Source organism: Mustela erminea, chromosome X (genome assembly GCF_009829155.1).
Source record: "Mustela erminea isolate mMusErm1 chromosome X, mMusErm1.Pri, whole genome shotgun sequence".
NCBI lineage: Eukaryota > Metazoa > Chordata > Mammalia > Carnivora > Mustelidae > Mustela > Mustela erminea.
This window is the reverse complement of record NC_045635.1, coordinates 83,981,957-84,007,570: the sequence shown is the minus strand read 5'-3', so window position 1 is coordinate 84,007,570 and position 25,614 is coordinate 83,981,957. Positions and strand designations below refer to the sequence as shown.

Genomic DNA, 25,614 nt, shown 5'->3' with positions numbered 1-25,614 from the left:
ACTCTTTATTATGAAAATAAACAGTGATCCTGAGTGGGGAAAGTATGTGGAAGAACTGATCCTTCAGGTGCTTATGTTACCTGGCCTGCAAGGTAATTTTGATTTCTTGGTCAGCCAGGCCTCCATCCCCACTCATGGGTATAGCCTTAGGCTGGAGAAAAGAGAAACAGTGATGACGTGGACATCTAAGGCTTCTTTTAGGTGGTTTGCTTGAAAGCCTCCTCTGGGATCTTGCCCTCATTCTGGAGGGAAGGAGTTGGGACATCAGAAGAGCCAGATCCGGAGTTTCATTCCCAGGCCACCCAGCCTCCATTTTCTTGGCCTTACTGAAGGCCCAGAAATGCCCATCGGTAGCCCGCTTAATGATTCCCAGACCTCACCTTGAGCATAGTGAAGACCTGACCAGCTCTGGTATAGTTCCACTCGTTGTCCTGAAGGCACCTGGAGTGGAAGAACAGGTGATCTCCATTAGTACCACAATACAGACAGAATGACCGTGGGATGCTAAATCAGTGCCAGTTCTTTGCTGGGATGCATGTACCGGAATGAACAGTATGTGCAATGATGAGGAAAGACCTAGTGAAAATGTCTATCACTGGCATTCATGCCCATTAGAATTCAAAACAGAAAAATAGACCTTTCCGAAAGAAAAAGGGAACTTATTATATATTGATAAAAAAAAAAAAAAGATGTTCAATACCCAACTTTTGTAGCAACATGGACAGGACTGGAAGAGATTATGCTGAGTGAAATAAGTCAAGCAGAGAGAGTCAATTATCATATGGTTTCACTTATTTGTGGAGCATAACAAAAAGCATGGAGGACATGGGGAGTTAGAGAGAAGGGAGTTGGGGTAAATTGGAAGGGGAGGTGAATCACGAGAGACTATGGACTCTGAAAAACAATCTGAGGGGTTTGAAGTGGCGGGGGGGGGCGTGGGAGGTCGGGGTACCAGGTGGTGGGTATTATAGAGGGCACGGATTGCATGGAGCACTGGGTGTGGTGAAAAAATAATGATACTGTTATGCTGAAAATAAATAAATGAAAAAAAAAGATGTTCAAGAAAATAAATGGGAAATTTAAAAGTTCAAGTTTCCAGTCATTTTTATTGAGATAGTGTGCATACCATTTTATTACTTTTGCATGCACATACCATTTTAAAGCGTACAATTCATTGTTTCCTTAGTATAGCCACAAGACTGCACAACCATCACCGTGATCTAATTCCCAAATAGTTCTATCGCCTAAAAAAAAAAAAAAAAAAAGCAAACAAAAACAAAAAAACAAAAAACCTCCTCCTTAAACATTAGAGATGACTCTCTATTCCTCCCCTTTCCCCAGACCATGGAAACCACTAATCTGCTTTTGGTCCCTGGGGATTTGCCTGTGCTGGCCCCTTCATATAAATGGAATCATGTGATATGTGACCTTTTGAGGTTGGCTTCTTTCACTTAGCATGTTTCCAAGGTTCATCCATGGCAGGGCATATAACAGAACTGTATTCTTTTTTATGACTGAATAATATTCTACCATGTGAACATACCAGATTTGTTTATCCATTCATCAGCTAAAGGACATTTGGGTTGTTTCCACTTTTTTTGGCTATTATGAATAATGCTGCTATGAACCTTCCTGTACAAGTTTTAGAGTGAACAGATGTTTTCATTAGATACTTGGGCATGGAATTACTGGTTCATAGGGTAACTCCATATTTAACATTTTTGGGAACTGCCAAAATGTTTTTCCCAACCACTGCTCCATTTTATATCCTCATCAATAATACATAAGAACTCCAATTGCTCTACATCTGCACCAGCACTTGTTGTCATTCATTTTATTGATTAAAAGCCATCCCAGTGGGTGTGAAGTAGTGATTCACTGTGGTTTTAATCTGCACTTCCTTAATGACTAATGGTGCTGAGAAGTTTTTCATGTGCTCGTTGGCCTGTCGTATATCTTCTTTGGAGAACTATCTATTCAGACCCCTCTCCCACTTTTTAAAATTGGGTTTTTTATCCTTTTGCTGTTGAGCTGCAAGGGTTTTTCACATATTCTTGTCAGATATGTGATTTGCAAATATTTTCTCCCATTCCTTTGGCAGGATTTTTACTCTTTTGATAGTGTCCATTGGTGCACAACAGCTTTTAATTTTGGTAAAGCCCAATTTATCTGTTTTGATTTTGGGTTTTTGGGTTTTGTTTTTGTTTTTGTTTTTTTAGTTGCTTTTGCTCTTGGTGTCATATATAAGAAACACTTGCCTAATTAATGAAGACTGACACCTATGTTTTCTTCTTAGATTTTTAACAGTTTTAGCTCTTAAACTTTAGATCTTTGACCCATTTATAGTCTACATGTGTACATGATGTGAATCTGGGGTCAAAATTCATTGTCTTGCATGTGGATATCCAGTTGCCCCAGCAGCATTTGCTGAAAAGACTATTTTTTTTTTACAACAGATTTTTTTCAGCACTCTCACCGACTAGCAGTTGACTGTAAACGTGAGGGTTTATTTGTGGACTCTCAGTTCTACTCCTTTATTCATGCACTGTCCATATGCCAGCACCACATAGTCCTGATTACTGTACCTTTTTAGCAAGTTTTGAAATTAGGAAGTGTGGGTCCTCTAACTTTGTTCTTTTCTCTCAAGATGCACTTATGTATGAAGTTTAGGATAACCCTGTCAATCTTTGCAGAGAAGGATTTTGACAGGGATTGCATTGAATCTGTAGATTGCTCTAGGTATTACTGCCATCTTAACAATATTAAGCCATTTAGCAATATTCCAACCCATGGAAATGGGGTGTCTTTCTATTTATTTAATTTTTTTCAACAACGTTTTATGGATTTCAGAGTACAAGATTTGTGCTTCTTTTGTTACATTTGTTTCCAAATATTTTACTACTTTGATGCTATTGTAAATGGACTTGTTTTCTTAACTTCATTTTTGGACTGCTCATTGCAAGCACATAGAAATGCAAATGAGTTTTGTATAGTGGCCTTTTATCCCTAACCTCGCTGAGTTTATTAGCTCTATTAGCTTTTTGGTGGACTCTTTCAGATTTTCTATGTATAAGACAATGTCATTGAGCATTATACTATTTTTTAAATCCTTCACATATATAACAGTATGATACCTTCTCCATGGGCCCACTTTCTTTCTTCTTTCTTTCTTTTTCTTTTTTGGAAGCAAACTATTCCAAAATGTTACTTTTCCAAATTTCCCGCAGTGTCTTTGATTCACGCTCCCCCACCCAAGTCACTGCCCCAACTCATCCTTCTTCCCATGCACACCCACCACTCACTTCTGAGACCACTCGAGTTTCATCCCAGACTGAGTGGAGAAAGCATACACCATTTCCTGCTGCTCCTGGGAGAGGGTGGGCATGGAGCTGGAGGTCAGTGTAGGCTCTTGGTTGGAGAACGCATTCTGAGTCTCACTGGGGGTGGCATCTCTCACAAACAGCTCATCATTCACGATGCACAGACTGAAGGGAAAATGGGCCCTCAGACAAGTGGACGAATGTACAACTCCACATCCCCAACAATGATCCTGCTCCCACTGCCCCTCACCAACCAGATTCCTTCCATACCCCTTCTGTGCCTTCCCCCCACCCCAGAGTCCTTGGCTACTGCTTCCACCCCTCCACAGAGCCCACCTTTGCAGGGACTATCTACCAAACCCACTAGATGTGTACTTAACCTGCAACCCAGGGTTGATTTTATACCCACATTTATCCCTTACAATAGCCCAAGGGAATGGGCAGTCTAATCCCCATTTTCCAAGGAAGACAATGCATCACAGAGAGGTCACGTGACTTAACCAAGATCTCACACACACCCAGTGAGTGCTCGGGTCAAGAAGAGAACCCAGTGCTCTAACTCCAGAGCCCATACTCTTAACCACCAGACCAGACTGCTCCTTGGATCTACCTGTTGGCTTTCCACAATACTGAGAAAGCTAAGATGTCTTCACCACCACGCTCCCACACCCCTGAGCCCAGGCTGGGATGAACATTCCCACCTACAACGTAGCGCTCACCTGGAATTGCCAGCAGGGATGGCGATGAAAGTCCGGGTGAAAGCTCGAACAGAACCCTGAGACTTTCCCTCCACTTCAACAACAAACACAAACAAACCTCTTAGAGTCACACATACGTCACATGCCCACACGGTGTTCCTCAGTCAGGGTCTGACTTGGTACTCATGCTGAAGGGGACAATTGTTCACTGGGAGTCAGGGTGTCTGGCGTGGGGATGGCAACAGTAGGGACAGTCTACTCCCAGTGACAGGGCCTCTACCAGGTGGCAGGTGCTGTGACAACCACTCCACAAGTTCATTTGATTTATCTGAGAGGTGGTTATTGTTAGCCCCATTTTGCAAACGAGGAAACTTAGAGGTTAGGTAACCACCCCAAGTAGCTCTCAGAATAAGGATCTAGAATGACAGCCATGAAACTCCACAGACTGTGTTCCTAATGCCCAAGCTGTGTGGGGGAGACCGGCATAGAGCCAGTTCGGACCAGGATGGTTTGGGGACAGAGTGGAGGCAGGAGAACACAGCAGGAGTAGGAAGAGAAGGAAAGGGATCAGGGAAGCTGGGACAGTTCTGAGAGGGAGCCCAGCCAGCGGGGAGGGAGCAGTGGGGCATTTGGGGAGGGGCTCTGTGCACACTCACCCTCCTTGAACACCCCGTTAACAGAGAAGCAGAGCATCTTCTCCTGAAAGGGAAGAGCCCAGGTGCTAAGTCACCTATACTTCCTACCCACCCATGGCTTTCTGGGGCTGCCCTTGGGAGGACGAAGGTGCTCACCGTCTGGAACCACATGTCCACCAAGAAGGAGCTGAGATCGTGCTGTGTTTTGGGCAGCACACAGAGGGAGCCCACGATGTCACATTTTGTATGTTTCAGTGGCTGAACACACAGGGCTAAGTGGGGGAGGAGAAGCAAGCAAAGATTGGGCGTCGCCACACCCTGGGACCTATAATTACCCTGCACATCCCCTTTCCCTGCCCAGTCTTCCCCATCACACACGCACAGGGGTCCTTGGGCTTCTTCATATTCCTGCTTTCCTTGAAGTACTCGCACAAGCTGCCTCTAGCAGAGAAAGAAGAACAGAAGGTGGTGGTCTGGCCAGTGTGGCTGATTCCAGGAGCTGCCCTGTGTCTGCTGGGGAGCCACAGGGCCCAGGAACAGTCTGAGCTTTGCTACTCACGGGGCTGAGTCCTCAGGGCTGAAGGGAATGGCCAGGGAGAAGCAGGCCTCTTCGTGGTAGGCACCGAGGAGACCCTGACGGTCTCCAGAATCGTAGATCAAATAGTACCTGTGGGAGAGTAATGAGGACAGTCTATTTCTGTGGTCTGGACCCCAAATGAGATTTCCAGACCCAGTCAGCAGTTCTGAGCTTGGGTGGCCTCACCCGTCCTAGCCATCTCCTTCTCCAGATTCCCAGGAGTACTTACTGCTGCAGGAACTGCAGGACTAGACTCTTCAGGGCATCAGATCCTTTGTAGCTTTCCTGGAATCAAAAGACATTTGAGACTATGTGGCTGATAAAACCTCCTTTGTAATAGCCCAAATGTTGTTTGATCAATTTTCCCTCACCTTGCAGGGCTTTAACAAGCAGGGTGCGTCAGTATCAGTGATAACTGGTGGTGATAACTCCTGGCCATCCTGGAGAAGGGAAGAAGTCAGCAGTGGAGACCAGGGAGGAGGCCCTGGATGATCAGGGGAAAAGGTGAGCCCAAGAGAGGGTGAGGGTCAGAGGTTAGGTATGAAAGCGTACTGGAAATTACATGGACAAGATTAGAGTGTGTGTCTTCAACATGACGTCTGGAAAGTATTTACTATTATATGCAACTTTTTTTCTGGGGTGTGTGTGTGTGTGTGTGTGTGTGTGTGTGTGTGCACGCACACATTTTTCCAGAGAGCATATTCATGTCATTTTCAGGAGTCCTGGTACCCTAAAATGGAAAAGGGTCTGACACAAACATGTAATCTAGAGAAGACCCAAAGAGCTTGAGAGCAGGTGTGGTGGTGATCAATGTTAGTAAGAGACAATGATGAGTGTAGTCACTTACCAGGCGTAGCAACTTAGGAAAACAGTCCTTGATGGCACTGTCCAAAATCCAAAATAGAAAGAAGTGACTGATAGGTCAGGGTTGCCAAGCCTCCCTCCTACCCTTTCCCTCCCTTCCCCCACCCCTCCTTTCCACTGGGTAGCTTCCACCTAGACTGCCCTGACTCCCTTCTTCAGTGCCACCAGAAGCAACATGTGGAGCCCAGGCTCCAGGGCTGCCTTCCCCTCCCTGCTTCCCTTTCTTCCTCCAAATCCCCACTGAAGACTCTATAGAGAAGAGGGAATGGAGTGGGAGCCCAGCGCTCTGCTGTATCACGAGGGGTGCAGCATTCTGCAGGACCATGATACCCTCCCACCCCAGGGATGGCCCAGAATGTTGGGGCAGGGAGGTTGAGTGAGGCAAGGCCCAGGAGGCAGGGAGGGAGAAGGAGGGGGGTGAAGACAGAAGAGGGAGTAAAGGTAGGAAGGGAGAGGTGGGAGAGACATAGGGGAACCAGAGACAAAGGAGGAAGAGAATGCAAAACAAAGGGAAGGGAAAGAGGCCCTACCACAGTGGTGGGGATCAGGAGGAAGGGAGAAGAAGGGCGCAATGGCTCCCTGGCTGCAGTCCTTTCCTGCATCTGCCTTGGCTGGCCCTGGCACCCAAGGTAGGAATGGAAAACCTGCAGGTATTGGTTGGGCTGGGGGCCCACTGCATGCTGGCTGAAACTTTGTCACCTGTGTGAGCTTAGCCTGAGCCAGGCATGGGAAATGAGGCAGCCACGGGGGCAGGAGACCTTTCCTGGAGGGAGTAGAGGGTCAAGCCCCAGATCAGCATGGAGCTGAGGGTCTGTGGCCCCCTCTTTTGACCACCACCTTCCCTCCTGATGGCCCCTGTGCACCTGTGCCTGTCACTTTTGGTTCCTGGCCTGAGGAAATGTACCTATGCTGGGCTACCCAGGGCTTTTCTAAAGGACCAATTGTGATGATGTGATGTGTGGAGGGAAGGGAGGAGGAAAGGGCTTCTGAGAGCAGGTCCCCTCTCAGAACAAGGGAGGGAAGTCCCATCTTAGCAGGGAGTAGGAAAGCCTGTCTCAGCATGAGGCCCCAGGACAGAGGACCCTTCTCAGTCCAGGGCACCAGCATCTGGCTCCAGGCTGGTCACTCCTGGTCCTGGGGAAGAGGAGGGGCCCTGCTTCCTGGAGCACACTCTTGGAGGGCATGCTAAAGAACACTGAATGCAGAGAGGTGGAATGAGACCCCAGACCAGGAGAACAGGTGAGCAGGTCAGAGGAAGGAAACTCCTTACAGGTGAGGGACAGGGAGAGAGGAGAAGGTGGGGCCTACAGTCATTCCCGAGGAGCAGGGCTGCAGCTTCCTGCATACCTGCATTCTCAGGGACAGTTCAGGCTCCCAGGCCCAAAGGTCCCCAGGAAGGGTGACAGGGATTCACACTGACCTTATGTAGGTGGGCTGGTCTGGAAAAGTGTCACACAGGGGGTTCCCTTCTAGCCAAAGCTCTTCAAGCTCTAGCCCTTTCATCTTGTTTAACTCCCACACCACATTCAGCTGAGAAGGACGGGGAAGAAACAGGAAAGGAGTCCCAGGGAAAGGGACACACACAGGCCCCGGCACCCCCAGCCCCCACCTTTCCACAGAGGTACCTTCTCCTGCCTCCTGCCACCACTCTGATGAGCACTACCCACCCACTGTCAACCCCAAATTTGATCAGGCTCCCTCTTCTCACTTCATTTTTGGAGAGGTTCAGGATCTTGACTGTGGGGACCATCTCTATGATGTCAGACAGGCCATCCAGCCCATACAGTTTGTTGTTGCTCAAGTTCAAGGACAACAGCTGTGGGTGAAGAAGAGTTAGAGTGACAGTTACTATCTAGGGCCTCAGAGACAACTCTGTCCTCCACCCCATGTGTTCCACCCCCTACCATTAATAACAGCACTGGGCCTAAGCTCTCACCTCGGGGTAATTTTCTTCTATGATCTGCAGGGTGGCAGTCATGCAGTTTCTTCGGTTCAGGATTATATCTATATCATGGCCCACCAAGTCTTCAGGAAGCCGAGAGGAGGCAATCAGAAGGCTGAGAGCAGTCCAGGACCAGCCCAAACCCTCCCCACATCGCCATCCCTCAGTCTCCCTCCCAGAAAGATCCCTGTGCCCTCGCCTACCCAAGAATTACTGCTGTCAAGTGTACCTGGGTCAAAGCGGAGACTCTGGAGGTCAAGAGCTTGCTGGGAGATGTCATAGCGTTTGTTCATGGTCAGCTGCAGAGAGAGACGCAGAGAGCCACTGGGAGGCTCTGGTGGGGATAAGGAAATCAGGGGCTCGAGGAAGAAGGGGTGGGTCTGGGTGTGGGCACGCAATGGGCCTTGAGTCTGCATTACCTTTAGCTGCTCCATTTCTTCTGGCTCCAACTTATACCTCACAGAGTAGGGTACAGAGGAGGGATTGACAAAGATAGTTATCTGCAGGAAGGAGAGGTGGGGCAAACACCAAGAACTTTCATTCCAGAGAAGATAACCAGCCCCTGCCCTGTCTTCCTGCCCCAGGACTAGGGAGAGGTAGTGCCCTCGACACATACCTTTCGGTTCTCCTCATCATAAATCTTGTAGCTGACACCCTTCAGTGCAGAGGCAGTGCCAACACCCTGGACAAAGAACCGAGCCTGGTTTTTCACGTAGTGAAACTGCAGGAGGTGGGGAGCAACAATAATTTTGGAGGATAGAGTCTTCTGGCTCAGTTGGCTTCCCCCACCCACACTTCCCTGTGCCCACTCATCTGGCTTCACCATCCTCTCTTACATCCACTGGAGTGAAGGGGACACTGCAATGGCTCTGGATTGAATTCATTAGCCATGTCTTGTCATACTTTCTCCCATAGGGAATCTAAAGGTGAGAAGAAGGGATGGGAGTGAGGAGAGACAACATAGAATTAAAGCTGGAAACAGACCCAACAGCATTCTTATCTGACCTTCTATATTGAGCTGCATAGGACTTTGAAAGAAGGGACCACTGGCATTCTTTCTTATTTTCGTGCCAAATATGGATCTCCTAGACCCTCCAATGGAGAAGAGGAATCTCCATTGGAAAGCTCTCCTCCAAATAATTGACGTAAGGTTGTTTAATGTGCTCTTCCTTTTTTATAAGGTTCCAGGATAGTCTACCTAAAGCAGACCTTGCCAAGACACTCACGGTGATCTTGAACCAGCTCCCTGGGTTTCCGTCTTGTGTGTTCTCCCCCATTCCTCTCCTTGGAGTTTTTCTATCTCTCCACATAGTAATATGGATATGGCCTTCATTTTGCCATTTCACTCTCCTCTTGTCACGCCGGGTGCTATAGGGAGTGCTGTGGAAGGGAAGAGGAAAGACAGAGGTAGGGCCATAAATGTTAAGAAAGTCTTCTTCTATACACCCTCACCTCTCTGTCACCAGGACTACAATTAGGATCTCTTAACCATTATTCCACTTCTGGCCTTCTTCAGTCTTCCAGTGAAAGAAGAAAAAGAAGACCAGGGAGAGTGAAAGAGTCGCATAGTCCCAGGGGCTGTTACATGCAAGCCAGTCTGCCCCATCACTTACTGTCTTATTTGGGGGTCCTCCCGGGCATCTCTCATCAGCACACTTCCATCATCCTCCTGGAGGTGTGAAGGCTGAGGCTCATATCCACCACGTTCATAACGAGGGTTCCTCCTGCCAAAATTACCTCGGAGAGAACTCCAAACTTTCTTTCTTCCTTGAGGTGAGCTATCACCATCATCGTATTCTCAAAAGGGGAACAAAAAGACAAGTTTGAAGACACATCAGTGGTCCACTCACCATGTACCCATCTTAGGCTAACACCATGGTAGGGCAAGCAAAGTGTTAACCTGCTCTAAGGGTCCAATCCCCCAAACCACAGAAAGGAAACTCCTCTGCTTGTCCAGATAGGAGAGCCTTATTTGACAGATGGCACCATCAGGGAGGATCTTGGGGGAGGAAGAGGAGGAGGAGGAAACTTTATTGAACCTTTTAAAGAATAAAGCAGGATTTATTAAAAAAAAAAAAACAGAGATCTGTGCATCCATGGGTTAAACTGGAAACCAGCCATACACTAGGAAGACATCTGAATTGTACCTTCTCTCAGGCCTGTCTAAAAACCACACCAATACGAGGGTGGCAGTCTCTCTCATGCTTCCCAAATTCAATCAGCCACCAAACTGATCCCACTAACAATCAGCAAGCTGTACTTCCTATGCTGGTGTACTTCAACTTTTAATGTCAGGTGGGACTGATGTAACAGCCTCCTAAGCTGTCCCCCTCCCTCCAGCCTTGTTGTCAACAATATTCAGTTTGAAATATCCAGAGTGAGTTTTCTTTTTGCCCACCCTGAAATGCCTTTCAGCTGAGGGGACAACTCTTCCTAACCTCAACTCCTCTATAACAAGGATCTGAATGACAAACTGGGATAATACGTCAACTACCATTTCCAAGTGTGTAGGGATTCTTCCTTTCTCATTCTATTATTGATTTCTAACATGGGTCCATTATGGTCAGAGAATGTGCTCTGTGTGATTTCAATTCTTTTAAAATTTGTTGAAGTTTGGTTGATGATCTAGCTTGATGAATATTAAAGGAAAAACTCAGACATTGAAAGGAGGAAATAGCGGCTCGTGGTCAGCATACGGCATATGGGGGTGTCAGAGTCATCTTTGAGAACTGACATTACTTCAGAAATAACGTTGTCAAGGGGAAAGTGTTAAAAGTGAGCCAGCGAGCAGCTACAGCAGTCCTCAGACTGACCAGCTAAGTTGGGTGCCTAAACAAGGCCAGAGGCCTCCCTCATCAAGGTGAATCAGACAGGAGCAATCTCAAGCATAGCCCTGTTTTGGGAACCACACGGGAGAGTGGGCATGTGATTAAAAAGCCAGAGAGACCACGCACACACACACGTGTGTGCGCACGCATGTCCACTTACTGAAGGGTTGCATCTCAGCACGATCCCCGTCTCACCGTCGTTCTGACAAAATCAAAGCCAGGAGCATCGGAAATCAGCTGGTGCCTCTTCCCCAGGCTGCCTGGGATCCCCCTCCGTCTCTACCACAGTATTAACTGATCCTCCCGCGAAGAAACCGTTGTGAGTATCCTTTATGACATCATGTGTGTTCACATGGTACTTACTTCCTGTGTCGGTTTGGAATTCTGCCTACATCATTGCTATGCCGTTGAGTACATGGAAGTGGCATCCCTGCTATGGTAGGGAAAGAACAGGGTGAGAAGTAAACCAACACTTGCCCAGCAGCAACCAGCATTTGCTCAGTGTTGGGCAGACTCACTAGAGTTTTTTGACCTCCTCACAGAAGTCGAAAAATGATTGTATCCACAGTCCCTTTTCAGATCATGACTATTAGGCTCACAGGGTTTAGGTACATTTCCCAGGATTCCTCAGCTAAGACAGTGGTGGAACAGAAATTGTGTCCTCACCTTTTGGTGTGCCTCCACATCCTAAGTGTTCCTCCAGCTAGTGTGCTGGTTCTCCTTTAATGGTGGACTTTCAGATCTCAAGGACAGATTTCTGTGAACAGACAAGGGATGACATTTTGTGAGCAGGTGTTAGTCACTCTTGTTTGGGTGGGTCCAGGTACCTTGGACCAAGTGGAGATATCGGTCTTGAACTAGATGAAGAAATCTGTTTGGATCACAGCATTTGCCGATTAGGAGTCACTTTGAGGTGGCAGTGTCTGGCATATACTGGGGCCTAATTAGTATTCATTAAGTGAATGTTGTAGATTGGGGATCAACAAAGCCACTTTTGAGAATCCATACATCTCAACCATTTCTACCCACATCTATTTATTCCGGGGGGTGTGGGGGGGGAGGGCTGCAGAACTGTTTCATAAACTGCTTGTAAAACTACCATGTGTTGAATTTGTCCTTTGCAAAAATAGTATTTTTCACTAGTGTACAGTTAGAAATAGAGTGAGTCACCCCCTCCTGATTAATGCTAAAACTACTGCTTTTCTGACCAGAGGAAGAGAGACTTTTGCAAACGGGTCACAGAAGTAAGGAGAGGCTTTCCTTAAATCTAGCAGATATAGCTTCCTGGGTGCCTGGTATGTGTAAGAAGAATGTTCTGGGCCTACACACATGTCTGTGGGTGCTCAGCTTTGTGACAGCCAGTATCGTACTTTTCTCAGAGCAAAGCAAGAGTGTGTGCATGAGCATCTGTGTGTGTGTGTGTGTGTGTGTGTGTGTGTGTCTGTGTGTGTGCGCGCGCGCATGCGTGCGCAGGGCCATGTGCTAATAGTTTATGTTTTACATTTGCACAGTTAGACTACAGATACATGTATTTCAAATCATGCTGGAAGGTGCATTGCCACACAAAACTGGACACAAGTGTACATTTTCTTTTCATGTAACATATACCATATATACCCAATTTTTGCTTCTTGTTTTTAATACACCCTTTATTTTACATCTTAGCCTTTTAATATTTGGATTGATTTTCAAATTTAAAGTGTTAGAATTCTCCACACAAGGTATTGCTAATGGTGGAGGCCAAATTACCCAGTGGAGCATGGCTTGGGATTTAGGGCAGTTCCAAGATTTGTGTCTGTGCTCTATAGCTTCCCAGAAGAAGCACATAAATATTTTAAATTATAAGAGACAATTTCCTGAGCATATTTACACCAATATACTTCTCCACTAACAGTGTAGGAGAGTCTCATTTCCTAGAGTATGTTTAACCATTCAGAAGTCATGCTTACGCTTTGACCCAGACATTTCACTTTTAAAATTTATCATACAAAATATTTTCTGCCAAAATATATACCTATAATTATATGGCTGTGGATTACAGGCTCTTTCCCCCCCCCCTTTTAACCCCATCTTTGTTGAGGTATAATTGACATCTCCCACTGTGTATGTTTAAGGACCACAGCATAATGATCCTACTTACATAAATAATTACCACAATTACTTAACATCCATCATCTCATATAGATGCAAAAAGTAAAGTAAATGGGGGCACCCGGGAGGCTCAGTCATTAAGCTCCTGCCTTCGCTCAGCTCAGGTCATGATCCCAGGATCCTGGGATTGAGCCCCACATCAGTCTCCCTGCTCTGCAGGAAGCCTGCTTCTTCCTCTCCCACTCCCCCTGCTTGTGTTCCTTCTCTTGCTGTTCCTCTCTCTCTCTCTCTCTCTCTCTCTCTCTCTCGTCAAATAAATAAATAAATAAATAAATAAACATAAATAAAATCTTTCAAAAAAAAAGTGACGCAAGTGAAAAAGACGTAAAAGATTTTTTCCTTGTGATGTGAACCCTTAGGATTTACTCTCTTAACACCTTTCAAATACACCATGACGCAGTATTAACTATGCTCATCATGTTGTACATCACACCCCTAATACTTATTTCTCTTAGGACTGGAAGTTTGTGCTTTTCTGAATGTTTTAGTTTTAATTCCAGTATAGTTAACATGCAGTGTTATATCAGTTTCAGGTGTACAATATGGTAACTCCACAGTTCCATACATCACCCAGTGTTCATCACAGCAAGTGCACTCCTTAATCCCCATCACCTAATTCACCCATCCCCCACCTCCCCACCTCCCCTCTGGTAACCACCAGGTTTTTCCCTATAGTTAAGGGTCTGTTTCTCTCTTTCTCCTTTCTCTCCTTTCACTCTCTCTGTGCCTCTTCCTCTCATTTTTTTTAACCTTTCCTTATTTCTTTTGTTTTCCAAATTCCACGTATAAGTGAAATCATATGGTATTAGTCTTCTCTGACTGACTGACTTTGCTTAGCTTATACTCTCTAGCTCCATCCAAGTCGTTGTAAATGGCATGATTTCATTCTTCTTTACAGGCTCTTTGACACAGAAAGACAATGGGATCTGGGAGTGGCTGATATTGACAGAAGAGGGGTAGGAATGGTTGTCCCTCAAATCAAGGATGGGAAAGAAGGGGGCATAGGTATGTGACATACGGAGTAGAAAGGCCAAGGGATGGACGTCTGGGCCAGAAAGGTGAGGGTGATCATTGGGAAGAGAATGCAACACAAGTTGAAAAAGCCTCTGAGGAACTGGATGCATCCTGGTGATACACACCCCACTGGAAACCTTCCTTTCTTTCCACACATATCTTGTCTGTCTCTGTTACTTTGTCTTCATGCTGAACGCCGGGGAAACAGTTCCCACACAGTCTGAGAAAGGAGAGATGGCACAGGGGAACAGTGTGCAACAAATGGGTCTCTTGGACAGAGGGCTGGAGTTCCGGTCATGCTGGTCCCAGATACCACATCCGTCATTGGCCACTGGACTTTGAGTCCCAGTACTCATTTCAGCCCTAACACGGAGTCACACATTATTGGTTAAGGGCATCGGATTTGAGGTCAGATCAACCAGGTTTTGAATCCTGGGGCTAATGTCTGTGGTCCAGGGCAAGTAACTTTGACTTCATGGTAACTCACCTTTTTTTTTTTTTCTTTTTTTTTAAATTTTTATTTATTTATTTTTAAAATTTCTTTTCAGTGTTCTAGAATTCATTGTTTATGCACCACACCCAGTGCTCCATGCAATACGTGCCCTCCATAATACCGACCACCAGGCTCACCCAACCTCCTGCTCCCCTTCCCTCCAAAACCCTCAGTTTGTTTCTCATTTTTTTTTCTCACCTTATTTTTTCCCTTAAATTGAGGGTAGTGATAGTTTCGACCTCATGAGAAAATTGTGAGAACTGAACTAATTCTGGCAATACAGGCAAAGCCCCTGGAGAAATGCCTGGGACCCAACAAGCACCACAAAGAAGCTAGTCATTACTAGGTCCGGAACTTAGTACAATGGCTGGGGCTTAGTAAGAGATGAATGTGTGTTAACTGCATTTGTTGTTACACAAAGGAAAACAGATGGGTGAATGGAGGCAAGTTGCAGTGTCAGCTATTCACATATTTTATAAAGTGGCAATGGTTAAACAGGGCAGCACGGGTGGGAAATAACCTGGTATACTGTTTCAGGGAACCAAAATTAAAAGATCACAGACTGAAACAGGCATCTGGAAGGACTAGGTAGGGGGCTTAAGTTCCCATTTCCACAATTTGGGCAAGAGAACCATTATTGTTCAAGAAACGGTTCAGGCTTGGGGCACCTGGGTGGCTCATTGGGTTGGTTAAGCCTCTGCCTTCGGCTCTGTTCATAATCCCGGGGTCCTGGGATCTAGCCCCACCTCGGGCTCTCTGCTCGGCGGGGAGCCTGCTTCCCCCTCTCTCTCTCTGCCTGCCTCTGCCTACTTGTGATCTCTCTGTCAGATAAATAAATAAGATCTTAAAAAAAAAAAAAAAAAGAAACAGTTCAGGCTTGAGTGGTAGGTTACAAAAAGCAAAGAGGGCTATTCCTTGCAGCACATGATACAATCTGAAAAGAGGAAAAGTCAGGATATAAAACTGTATATTACCCTATGGTTCCTCAGAAGAAGATATTAACAAATGTTTATGTTTTTTTATGCGCAAATGTAAACATAAAGAAGTCAGGGTAAAAGAACATGTGAGAATGTCAACCGTATTTATAAATGGGTGGTTGGAACACCCAAAAGTGATGCTTTCATGTTGATGTTTTATGTGCATAAAAGGATGTTTGTGCCTGGGTCATGGTGTTTTCAGGTGCTGGGGGTGGGGGAGCGGTGGGAAGCACTATTCTTACTGACCCATTATGCAACACAATAGGAGTAATCGATTGTTTATAAGCAGATGTATCTTCTCACTGATTAATAAGTGGTATCACCTTAGACAATTCACCCAGCTTCTCCTGATCCCAGCTCCTTATATGTAATAATCGGAGATTAGGTCTAACTGCCACCTTATCAAGATATGGAACATAGACCACACCCCATATGGTTCCCAGCTAATCTCCTCTTCATCCTCCGGCTGCATGCAAGCCTTGATCTGCTCTCAGTCTCTCTATATTAGTTTTTCCTGTCCTAGAATTTCATACAAATGGAATCACACATCCTGTACTCCTCTGTGCCTGGCTTTTTAAACTCAGCATTTTTTAAAGATCCATCCATGCCCCTGACTTTCCATTGCTAAGCAGTATCCCATTGATCAATTTGTTTAGCTTTAAGGTTGTTTTAAGGAAGTTACAGGAGGAAGTGAAAGCAGTTCCTTGTGTTCAATCAACATCTTCTTGGTCAGTCTTCTGTTCTTATATAATGATATCATTTCATCCTTTGTCACTCTTTTATCACTCTGAGGAAATATTATCTTACAGTCTTTTTCACCCTTTTCTATTTTGTTTTATTCCCTCAGTGCAAATCACTTGAATTTTTGTTTGTGCTGTCCCTTCCATGCTTACCCTGAGTTGGGACTATCCCATGCAGAGGAGGCTTCCCTGCTGAGTCAGCCCTGGGCTCAAAGGTGCTTGGCTTTAATCTGTACTTTGTTCTGGCCTTGCCAGCAGTTTTGCTTCTTCTTTGATCCTCCGCTGGTGGCCCCTGCTTTACCACTGTGTTTTCCCATTTCCTTTCCCTTCTTCCTTCCTTCCTTCCTTCCTTCCTTCCTTCCTTTCTTAAATTTTATTTTGTGTTTTCCGTGTTCCAAGATTCATTGTTTATGCACCACGCCCAGTGTTCCATGCAGTACGTGCCCTCCTTATCACCCACCACCAGGCTCACCCAAGCCCTCATCCCACTCCCCTCCAAAACCCTCAGTTTGTTTCTCAGTCTCTCATGGTTCATCTCCCCACTCCGATTTCACCCAATTCACTTCTCTCCATCTCCCCATGTCCTCCGTGTTATGCCTTATGCTCCACAAGTAAGTGAAACCATATGATAATTCACTGTCTCTGCTTGACTTATTTCACTCAGCATAATCTCCTCCAGTCCCATCCATGTGGATACAAAAGTTGGGTTTTCATCCTTTCTGATGAAGGCATAATATTCCATTGTATATATGGACCATATCTTCTTTATCCATTTGTCTGTTGAAGGGCCCCTTGGCTCTTTCCACAGTTTGGCAACTGTGGCCATTGCTGCTATGAACATTGGGGCACAGATGGCCCTTCTTTTCACTACATCTGTATCTTGCATTCCCACCAATGGTGTAAGAGAGTTCCCCTTTCTCCACATCCTCTCCAACACTTGTTGTTTGCTGTCTTGTTAATTTCCCTTCTTTCTTTAAAAGGAGAAATTCTCCCTTTCTCACATGGGAATCCTTATTTCATACTTTCTAGCATAGCTATATATTTATTGTTCTTAGATTATTATATGTATTTGTTATTGGAATATTATTATCCCAAAATCACAATTATAACATTTTAAAATGAAATATTGCAAAATACTTGCACTCTCATCAGTAAAATTGTTCAAGTAGTTCTCAACCTTGTTGCTCTACACTAGAGCAACTTAAGGAGACTGAAAAAACTCACCAACACCAGGCTATACCCCCAACAATTAAAGCAGAATTTGCGGTCAAAACTAGGCAACCACAGTTCTTAAACTCTTCATGTGACTGCAGTGTGCAACCAAGGTTGAAAACCACTATGTTAAAAAGCATCAGCTTTTAGGCCTGTCGGAAGCCATAGGGATGGCTGCCACCTCATTCTGCTGACTTTCTTCTCAGTGCTATTTTAGGAAGCTAGTGATTCCATTAGCTCAGGGCAAGGATTGGCAAACAGCCTGTTTTCGTATGGCCTGCAAGCTAAGAATGGCGTTTAAGTATTTGAATGGTTTTCAACCAAAATCAAAAGAAAAATAATGTTTCCTGAGACATGAAAAATATTTGAAGTTGACATGTCCATGTCCACAAATAAAGTTTTATTGGAACAGAGCCATGCTGTGTCTATGGCAGCGGCAGCTTTCGGTCAACAATGGCAGATTTGAATAGTTCCATCACAGACTTGAAAGGCCTGTAACGCCTCAAATATTTAGGAAAAATATTTTCAGGAAAAACTGTTGAGCTCTGCCTTAGAGCAAGTGTCTTTAAAGCAAGTGCGCAGTAACACTGGTAAATGGCTGGAGGTCCCTTTGCCTAAGCCCAAGAAGAAGATTTACTGTAGCTACTTGTGGCTTCATTGTAGGGTCTTTCCTCAGTAGTCTGTTTGCTCGTGATGTTCTGGCTCAGGTGTGGGAATTGGTTAAGGGACCATCGTTTGCCATGAAGATGGCTCAAGTCACCGGATCTAGAGTTTTACTTATATTTTATGTTCTTACATTTTTATTATAAATGAGTATTTATTTATATTTCATTTATTTTTACAATGATCAAATGCAGCTTTAGAGGATGCTCAGCTATTTCAAGGTCCAAAGGATCTGTTGATCAATTAGCCACCTTCAAAGGTTGCTGTAGGTTGAACCAACCGTGTGTGTCAAATCAGTGTGCACCTTGACCCAGGAGGTTAAGTGCTTCTACTTGGCCTGTGAGTCCAGGATCCCATCATCCTCACTGAAATGAGGGTGACCATGTCAACAGAAGGACCTCTAAACTCATCCGCAGCTTGTACCACTCAGTCACTTTAGAACACTTCAAAGGTAAGTGCCCTCCTCATCAATATGTTTCTCAGTGCTGAGGGGAAAGGTGTCCTCTGAGTCCCTAAAAGCATTTCCTTGTTTCACTGACACATTTATATCAAAGGCATTTCAATTCATGTGACCATGGGTGATAACTCAGCAACTGTTTCACCATCATGTACCATAGAATACCAGTATTTCATCTTCTAACGTCAGTTGGAATCTCACCGTCTTCAGATCCACCTAGGTCAGATAACCCATCCCAGATCCCCATTTTTTGTCAGGGCCCTTTACTTACAACCCATTTTGTTTCAAGTACTCTACTAATCGAGGTTCCTACTTGCCTGCACCAGAATTCACTCTAGCTATTTTATAAAAATATATGTTTATAATAATGAGACATCTTTAATAAAATATATTACATGGCTTACAAACACTCTACGGGGGCCAGAAAAGCAAGTTTGTATGCAATATGGTCATGGGAAGCCACTCATGCTGCAGGTCTGTTATAGTTGAAACAGACCTTGCCTGCTGCTTGCCTGCTAATTGACATGTATGACAGAGACAGAATTCTAAGCACTCTGCTATGGTTGCTTCACAAAAAACAGAAACCTCTCCCATTATGGATAGCTGACCATGTCATTGGGCCATATGTGGCTCCTATGTCATTCAGTTAGAGCTCTAAGTCCAGGATGGTGCATATGCATGATACAACTGAGATCCCATTTAGCACCCTAGCTGTAAGGGGCTCTGGTTAATGTGTATGTGTGTCACACACACACACACACACACACACACACACGTCCACGCACACACGTGCACACACACATGTGCATGCACACACACAGATTCCCCTTCATGTTTTTAGCTTTCTAGTCTCTATAGAACAAGAAAGCTTACAAGAGCCTTTATATGTGTTGGGATAGTTGCCAAGGGAGCCAGTTCATAGTTTAGCAGAACATTATAAATTTTGCTATGGTAAATGGTCTATTCAGAATGAAAATGACATTTTCTATTTGTTACAATTGTTTTGTGTATATTAGTCTTACAATGAACTAACTTACTAAAGCCTATTAATTTAATTTTCTATAGCGTCCCTTGAATTTACATGAAGATAGCCATACCATTGTGACAGCTTTATTTTCACTTGTACACATTTATTAATGTATGTATGTATGCATACATGCATGTTTTTGGCTTACTGTACTGCCTAGGAGATGCAGTGTGATGCTTGAAAGAAACAGTCATATGAGTTATCTTTGTCTCCTTTTTATCTTTGAATATAATGGGCATTCAAATATCCAACACATTCTTTTATTTGTAAGAGACTATAGAACATCAATGCTGGTGTTCTCAACCAAGACTGTCATGTCTATTCAATCCCTCTGCTGGAACATCAGATGAATGAGGAAGAGGAAGAGGGAATTGCAGCATTCAAGTAATGGCATCTCTATTATAAATATATATGAACTTCATTTAAAAGGATAGCATTTGGGTGCCTGGGTGGCTTAGTGGGTTAAGCCTCTACCTTTGGCTCAGGTCATGACCTCAGAGTCCTGAGATCAAGTCCTGCATTGGGCTCTCTGCTCATTGGGGAGCCTGCTTCCCTCCCCCCACCTGCCTTTCTACCTACTTGTGATCTCTCTGTCTGTCAAATAAATAAATAAAATCTTTTAAAAAAAGGATAGTATGCAAAGTAGAAAAGAGCATGGAAAGATCATTGACTTTAAAAGCATACTTCTCTGGATTCAAATCTTGGCTCTGTCACTTATTGCTTATGTGATTTTATGCATATACTCAAACTCTTAGAGTTTCAGTTCCATCATGCAGTAGTCAGTGGGGGTCGTTGCCAAGTGTTTCCATTTCTGCCCTGTTCCAGGCACCTGTGAGAACTGCATTTCTTGTCTGAACCCCTTAGTTTACACAAGGCCATGTATGTAAGTAGCTCTAGTTAATGGGCTGGGAGTGACATGTGTTATTTCTGGGACAGAATATATGGTTGTTGGTTTGAAACCACCCGGAGACTTCTCAGGCATGGTAACTGACAACTTTCTAGATGGTGACTGATCCGTCAATTCGAGTGGCCAAGTCATTCCAGTAAGAATTGTCAGGCTGCCAACATGCACCAGCTTGTGGTGGATGTGCACCTGCCGTGGACATGTAAAAGGAGTGAGGAATAAGCCACTGATGTAGGGATTGTCTATTTACAATGGCAAAACCCCAGCCTCTCCTGACTCACATATCTCATCCATTAATTAAAATAATACCTTCTCAGGATTTTTCTGAGGGGTAAATTAGTTAACATATATGAAAAAATTATTGTGGTATTTCACATATAATAGGGACTCAAAACATGGCAGCTATAATTATTAAATGATAATTTCAAAACTGTTTTTTTTTAAGTGTGGCATATTTGTATAAAATGAGAGGTATTATGTCTGTTGACTCTAACAGTTAAGTTGTACATTGCTTTCTAGAGGGGGCACTATATTTGTTTCTATAGATAAGACTTCTTAATGATTTGTACTTATTTACTTATTTTTTCTTCAGCCACCACGCTATCAGAAACATGCTTAGAAACTGGGGTTATTTCTGAGGAATGAAAAAGTTTGAGATTCCTATGTCATATTAGCATATTATCTTTAAAAATAAACTGTGGGGGGGCTGGATGACTCAATCAGTTGTCTGCTTTTGGCTCAGATCATGATCCCAGGGTCTCGTAGGATGGAACCCTGCATCTAGCTCCCTGCTCAGCAGGTAGTCTGCTTCTCTTTCTCCCTGCCCTTCCCCCACTTGCATGTTCTCTCTCTCCTCTCTCTGTCTCTCAAATAAATAAAATCTTTAAAAAAATAAAAAATAATACTTTTAAAAGTCCTACAGTATGGAAATTTACTTACCATACAGTCCCACACTATGCTTCACACTTCTCCAAAATAGGGCACATTTTTTGTTGCTGCTGTTTCTTTGCCCTAGTGTTTTGCCAAACAAACTTGGAAATGCTGCAATGAGAGAAAAAGAAAGTGGATTATCTAAACTACATGTAATATAAACTATCATGAGTGACAATATCCTGAGTCATGTGTCAAGAAATATTTAAGTATTCTATAAATGTAAGCACAATCTTATTATTAGTCCCTCTTTACTCATTCAGTATCACCTGCATGATGCACCAAATGTGAGTATCACCGATGACTTCACCTGGTGTTTTCTTAAATCCATTCACTATAATTTTTTGAGTGAGGGAAAGAAGAGGGTTCTCAACAAGGAATCTAAAAAGCAAAGGTTAGAAAATTGGGAGGAGGGGGCACCAGAAATTATTTGTGGCTGGCTGAACTACTTTAAGCCATTTAGAGACCCTAAGCACAAAAATATTGTCACCCCAGGGGCGCCTGGGTGGCTCAGTGGGTTAAAGCCTCTGCCTTCGGCTCAGGTCATGATCCCAGGGTCCTGGGATGGAGCCCCGCATCAGGCTCTCTGCTCAGCAGGGAGCCTGCTTCTCCCTCTCTCTCTGCCTGCCTCTCTGCCTACTTGTGATCTCTGTCAAATAAATAAAATCTTAAAAAAAAAAGATTGTCACCCCATTTCCAGATGTACTTTGTAGAACCACTGAACTTCAAACTAAATATAAGAAGTATTATGCCTCCATCAGAAAGGATGAATACCCAACTTTTATAGCAACATGGACGGGACTGGAAGAGATTATGCTGAGTGAAATAAGTCAAGCAGAGAGAGTCAATTATCATATGGTTTCACTTATTTGTGGAGCATAACAAATATGGAGGACAAGCGGTGTTAGAGAGGAGAAGGGAGTTGGGGTAAATTGGAAGGGGAGGTGAATCACGAGAGACTATGGACTCTGAAAAACAATCTGAGGGGTTTGAAGTGGCGGGGGTGTGGGAGGTTGGGGTACCAGGTGGTGGGTATTATAGAGGGCACGGATTGCATGGAGCACTGGGTGTGGTGAAAAAATAATGAATACTGTTTTTCTGAAAATAAATAAATTGAAAAAATTTTAAAAAAAAGAAATAAAGTCCAAATCTTTAGATCATGGCTACTTTGACACTTTCCTGAAATGACACATTCTTTTTTAAAAATTTTTATTTATTTATTTGAAACAGAGAGAGAGATCACCAGTAGGCAGAGAGGCAGGCAGAGAGAGAGGGGAAGCAGGCTCCCTGCTGTGCAGACAGCCTGATGTGGGGCTCGATCCCAGGACCCTGAGATCATGACCTGAGCTGAAGTCAGAGGCTTAATCCACTGAGCCACCCAGGCGCCCCTGAAATAACACATTCTTGAAAATAAACTCTCCCCTTCCCTTTTTTTCTCTCTTTCCTGTCTTTCCTCCTTCCCTTTTTTCTCCCCCTACTTCCCTCCTCTCTTTTCTATCTCCCTCTAGTTCTGCTTTGTTACTTCTCTGAGCACATGTGTAGAATGTTTGCTGGGGAAATATATCAAAGGAGTATAGAGAATCTTACAAAATCAAATAAGAGGCAGAAATTAAGATGAGATTTGGAGTCCTCTAGACAAATTGGCATCTGGGAGGTCTTTGTTGTCTTCAATAACAACATGGTCAAAGACAGCAGAGGAGGCTGTCACACTGTACAGACAATGAATATAGCAGGCTGATAAGCAGGGGTAGGGCTTTAGTGTGAGAGCAGGGAAGGGGCTCCCACACAGCTTCCAGAGCCCTGCTACTGAGAGATGACAGACAAGTCCATGAATCCTTGCTGCCCCCTCCCTACCACCCCACTCTCTGATGCAGGACATTCTCCTCCTCCACTTCACTTTCTACAGACAACTCCCCTGAGTCCAGGATCAGGTCTCACACACCAATAGGCTTTCTCTTCCAGATGTACAAAAGTTAGGCCACATTCAGAAGTCCTTCCCCAGCCTCTACCCAACCCTTTCTCAGACCATTTGGCCAGGCCTTGACCTGACGGTGTTTGGCTGCCTCCTCTCCAACCTCCTCTGGATAAACTTTTAGTACCTGTTGGCACTCCCCCTACCCAAGTACCACCCACTAAAGCAGGATATAAAAGTTAATGGAAAGGTTGGGATCTGAGCCAGAATCTCATCATGCTGAGCCAGGGTGCAGACTGCAAGTCTAGAGGTCCTCTGAACCTATCAGGCTGACTCCTTGCAAGGTTAAGCCAGCAATAGTTCAGAATTCTCCACACACACTTAAAGGGTGGACATCTGTGTGTCACATGACCCCTAGGACCATCTGACCCACCACACAGTTCAGCGGCCCTCGATCTTCACATGACCAAGAGAACTGAGTCTCACGTGACTGTATCCGGGAGCACGACCATAGGATCCACATGGCCAATAGTGATAAGGTAGCTGCATGGCTCACATGACTGCAAGAGCTTTGTGTTCTACATGTGGTAAGAACCACACTGTTGCCTACACATGGATCTGCAGAGTTTTATAGCCCACAATCTTCACCTGACAGAGGCGGCCGAGCTTGACATGTACCATGGCAGAGGGAGGGATACATGACCATAGCATCCACATGACCCTAAGCAATAGGTCATTTATGTGACATCAAGGGCTGAAGATTTCACATGCTGGTAACAATTAAGGGTTACATGAGAGAAGGATCCATGTGATAGGCAGGGTTTAGGAGTCCATGATGCTCTAGTGGCTTAAAGAATTGGATCTACCATATGACCATGGTGGCAACAAGGCCAAAGAGACCACATGACCTTTTGGGTTTAAGAGCACATGGTGCTGACATGACAGGTACAGCTGGACCTGCCACATAACTATTGTCCACAAGATCCAACATCCACATGACCAGCAGCCATAGGAACCCACAATGCTCATGTAGGGTCCAGTGACAGTAGCATTCTCCTGATCTTCATTTTCCAGGAGAATGTTATCTTCAGGAGACCTGGAGACCTGAGATTAGCCACATTCCTGGTCTCCTCTGTGACACTGATGCCTCCAGGTGACCTTCCACAGCACACAAGTTTGGGCTTTGCCTACTCCCATTGCTCTTTAATGTGTTATTTGTATATGATTTCTACCAATACCACCTGAAATTTAATAGATAACAAATTAACACATAATACTACAATAAGTCCTCCCAAAAATCATAATTGTGGTTACACTGTAGAAACTACTGTAAGAACCTAACAGTAGGTACAGGTAGATGTTGATGACTTAAATTTCATGCAGTTCTAAAGGAAATTAAAACAAATCTAATGAGTTTTCATTGTTCATTTGTGGGGAATAAAAAGGTGTATAGTGATTACTATGGTCCATGCATGTTAAAGGCATAACTCATTTAAGAGAGGTAACTCTACAGAAGAGGTACTGTTATAGAACTTTACAGATGAGGAAGTTGAAGTACAGAGGTATATAAATCACTTGCCTAAGAGGTCACAGATACTGTAGGTGGCAAACTAAGTGTTGCTCACAAGCAGTCTGGCTGTCGATTCTGTGTTCTGGTCACCCACCAGGTTCCTCAACAGGAAGTAATATTAGTTCAGTCTGACTAAGTTGCGAAATCTAGAAAACTAGCCCTGGTTACTGAAATGTTGAGATCATGGGAGATTTCTTTGAAATGCCACTAAATAATTTCAAGTCCTATCAGTAATTAGACCCAAAGTTGAATCTACTTAATGAGCTTTAATTAAGGTTTATGTATAGATATAAATCTATATCTAAAGTGTGAAATATGTGTATGTAAGAGTAGCATATAAAATGCTTGATGTTAGCTAAAAACATTTCCTTCTTTTAAATAAACACTAAAAAGGGAAATATTGTAAAGTTTAAACATCATACTTGTCCCTTTGCTTGAATTGCAGCAGTTACAAATGAGGGGAATCTGAACTCATTAGATTTTACTGTATTTATATTCTGTCCATGCCTCCCCAGAAAAGATAAAGAAGGAAATATATATACTCTAGGGATCTGTGTGTGTGTGTGTGTGTGTGTGTGTGTGTGTATTTTTTTAACCTCATTTCCACAAACACCTCTTTGTTGATTTGCATTGGAAACTGCAGCTTCATTTGCATGCCTGAAATAAATTTGATCTGATCTTTTTAGTTTGCTGGCTTAGG

General features: G+C 44.2%; 1 protein-coding gene across 1 annotated transcript; it reads right to left on the bottom strand.

Moving 5' to 3' along the window:
- Positions 1-54: 54 nt before the first annotated feature.
- Positions 55-21,531, bottom strand: LOC116582827 (nuclear RNA export factor 2-like). The gene is made up of 22 exons (XM_032330620.1): positions 21,442-21,531; positions 11,025-11,621; positions 9,650-9,833; positions 9,263-9,416; positions 8,873-8,956; positions 8,653-8,757; positions 8,456-8,536; positions 8,266-8,335; positions 8,031-8,119; positions 7,803-7,910; positions 7,515-7,624; positions 6,078-6,114; positions 5,602-5,670; positions 5,460-5,515; positions 5,213-5,320; positions 5,036-5,094; positions 4,810-4,925; positions 4,675-4,717; positions 4,040-4,112; positions 3,303-3,485; positions 381-441; positions 55-242 (listed from the first exon to the last, which is right to left on the bottom strand). The coding sequence occupies exons 2-22, from the start codon at positions 11,035-11,037 to the stop codon at positions 198-200; spliced, it is 1,848 nt and encodes a 615-aa protein (XP_032186511.1). The 5' UTR covers positions 11,038-11,621; positions 21,442-21,531; the 3' UTR covers positions 55-197.
- Positions 21,532-25,614: the final 4,083 nt, after the last annotated feature.

Excerpts from the sequence above, each read along its gene's own strand:
- LOC116582827 (XM_032330620.1), bottom strand. Across the intron at positions 8,336-8,455 it reads AAGAAATGGAGCAGCTAAAG|CTGACCATGAACAAACGCTA; the intron begins GTAATGCAGACT and ends CTCTCTCTGCAG. Across the intron at positions 243-380 it reads AGGTCTTCACTATGCTCAAG|AATGAGGGCAAGATCCCAGA; the intron begins GTGAGGTCTGGG and ends CCTTCCCTCCAG.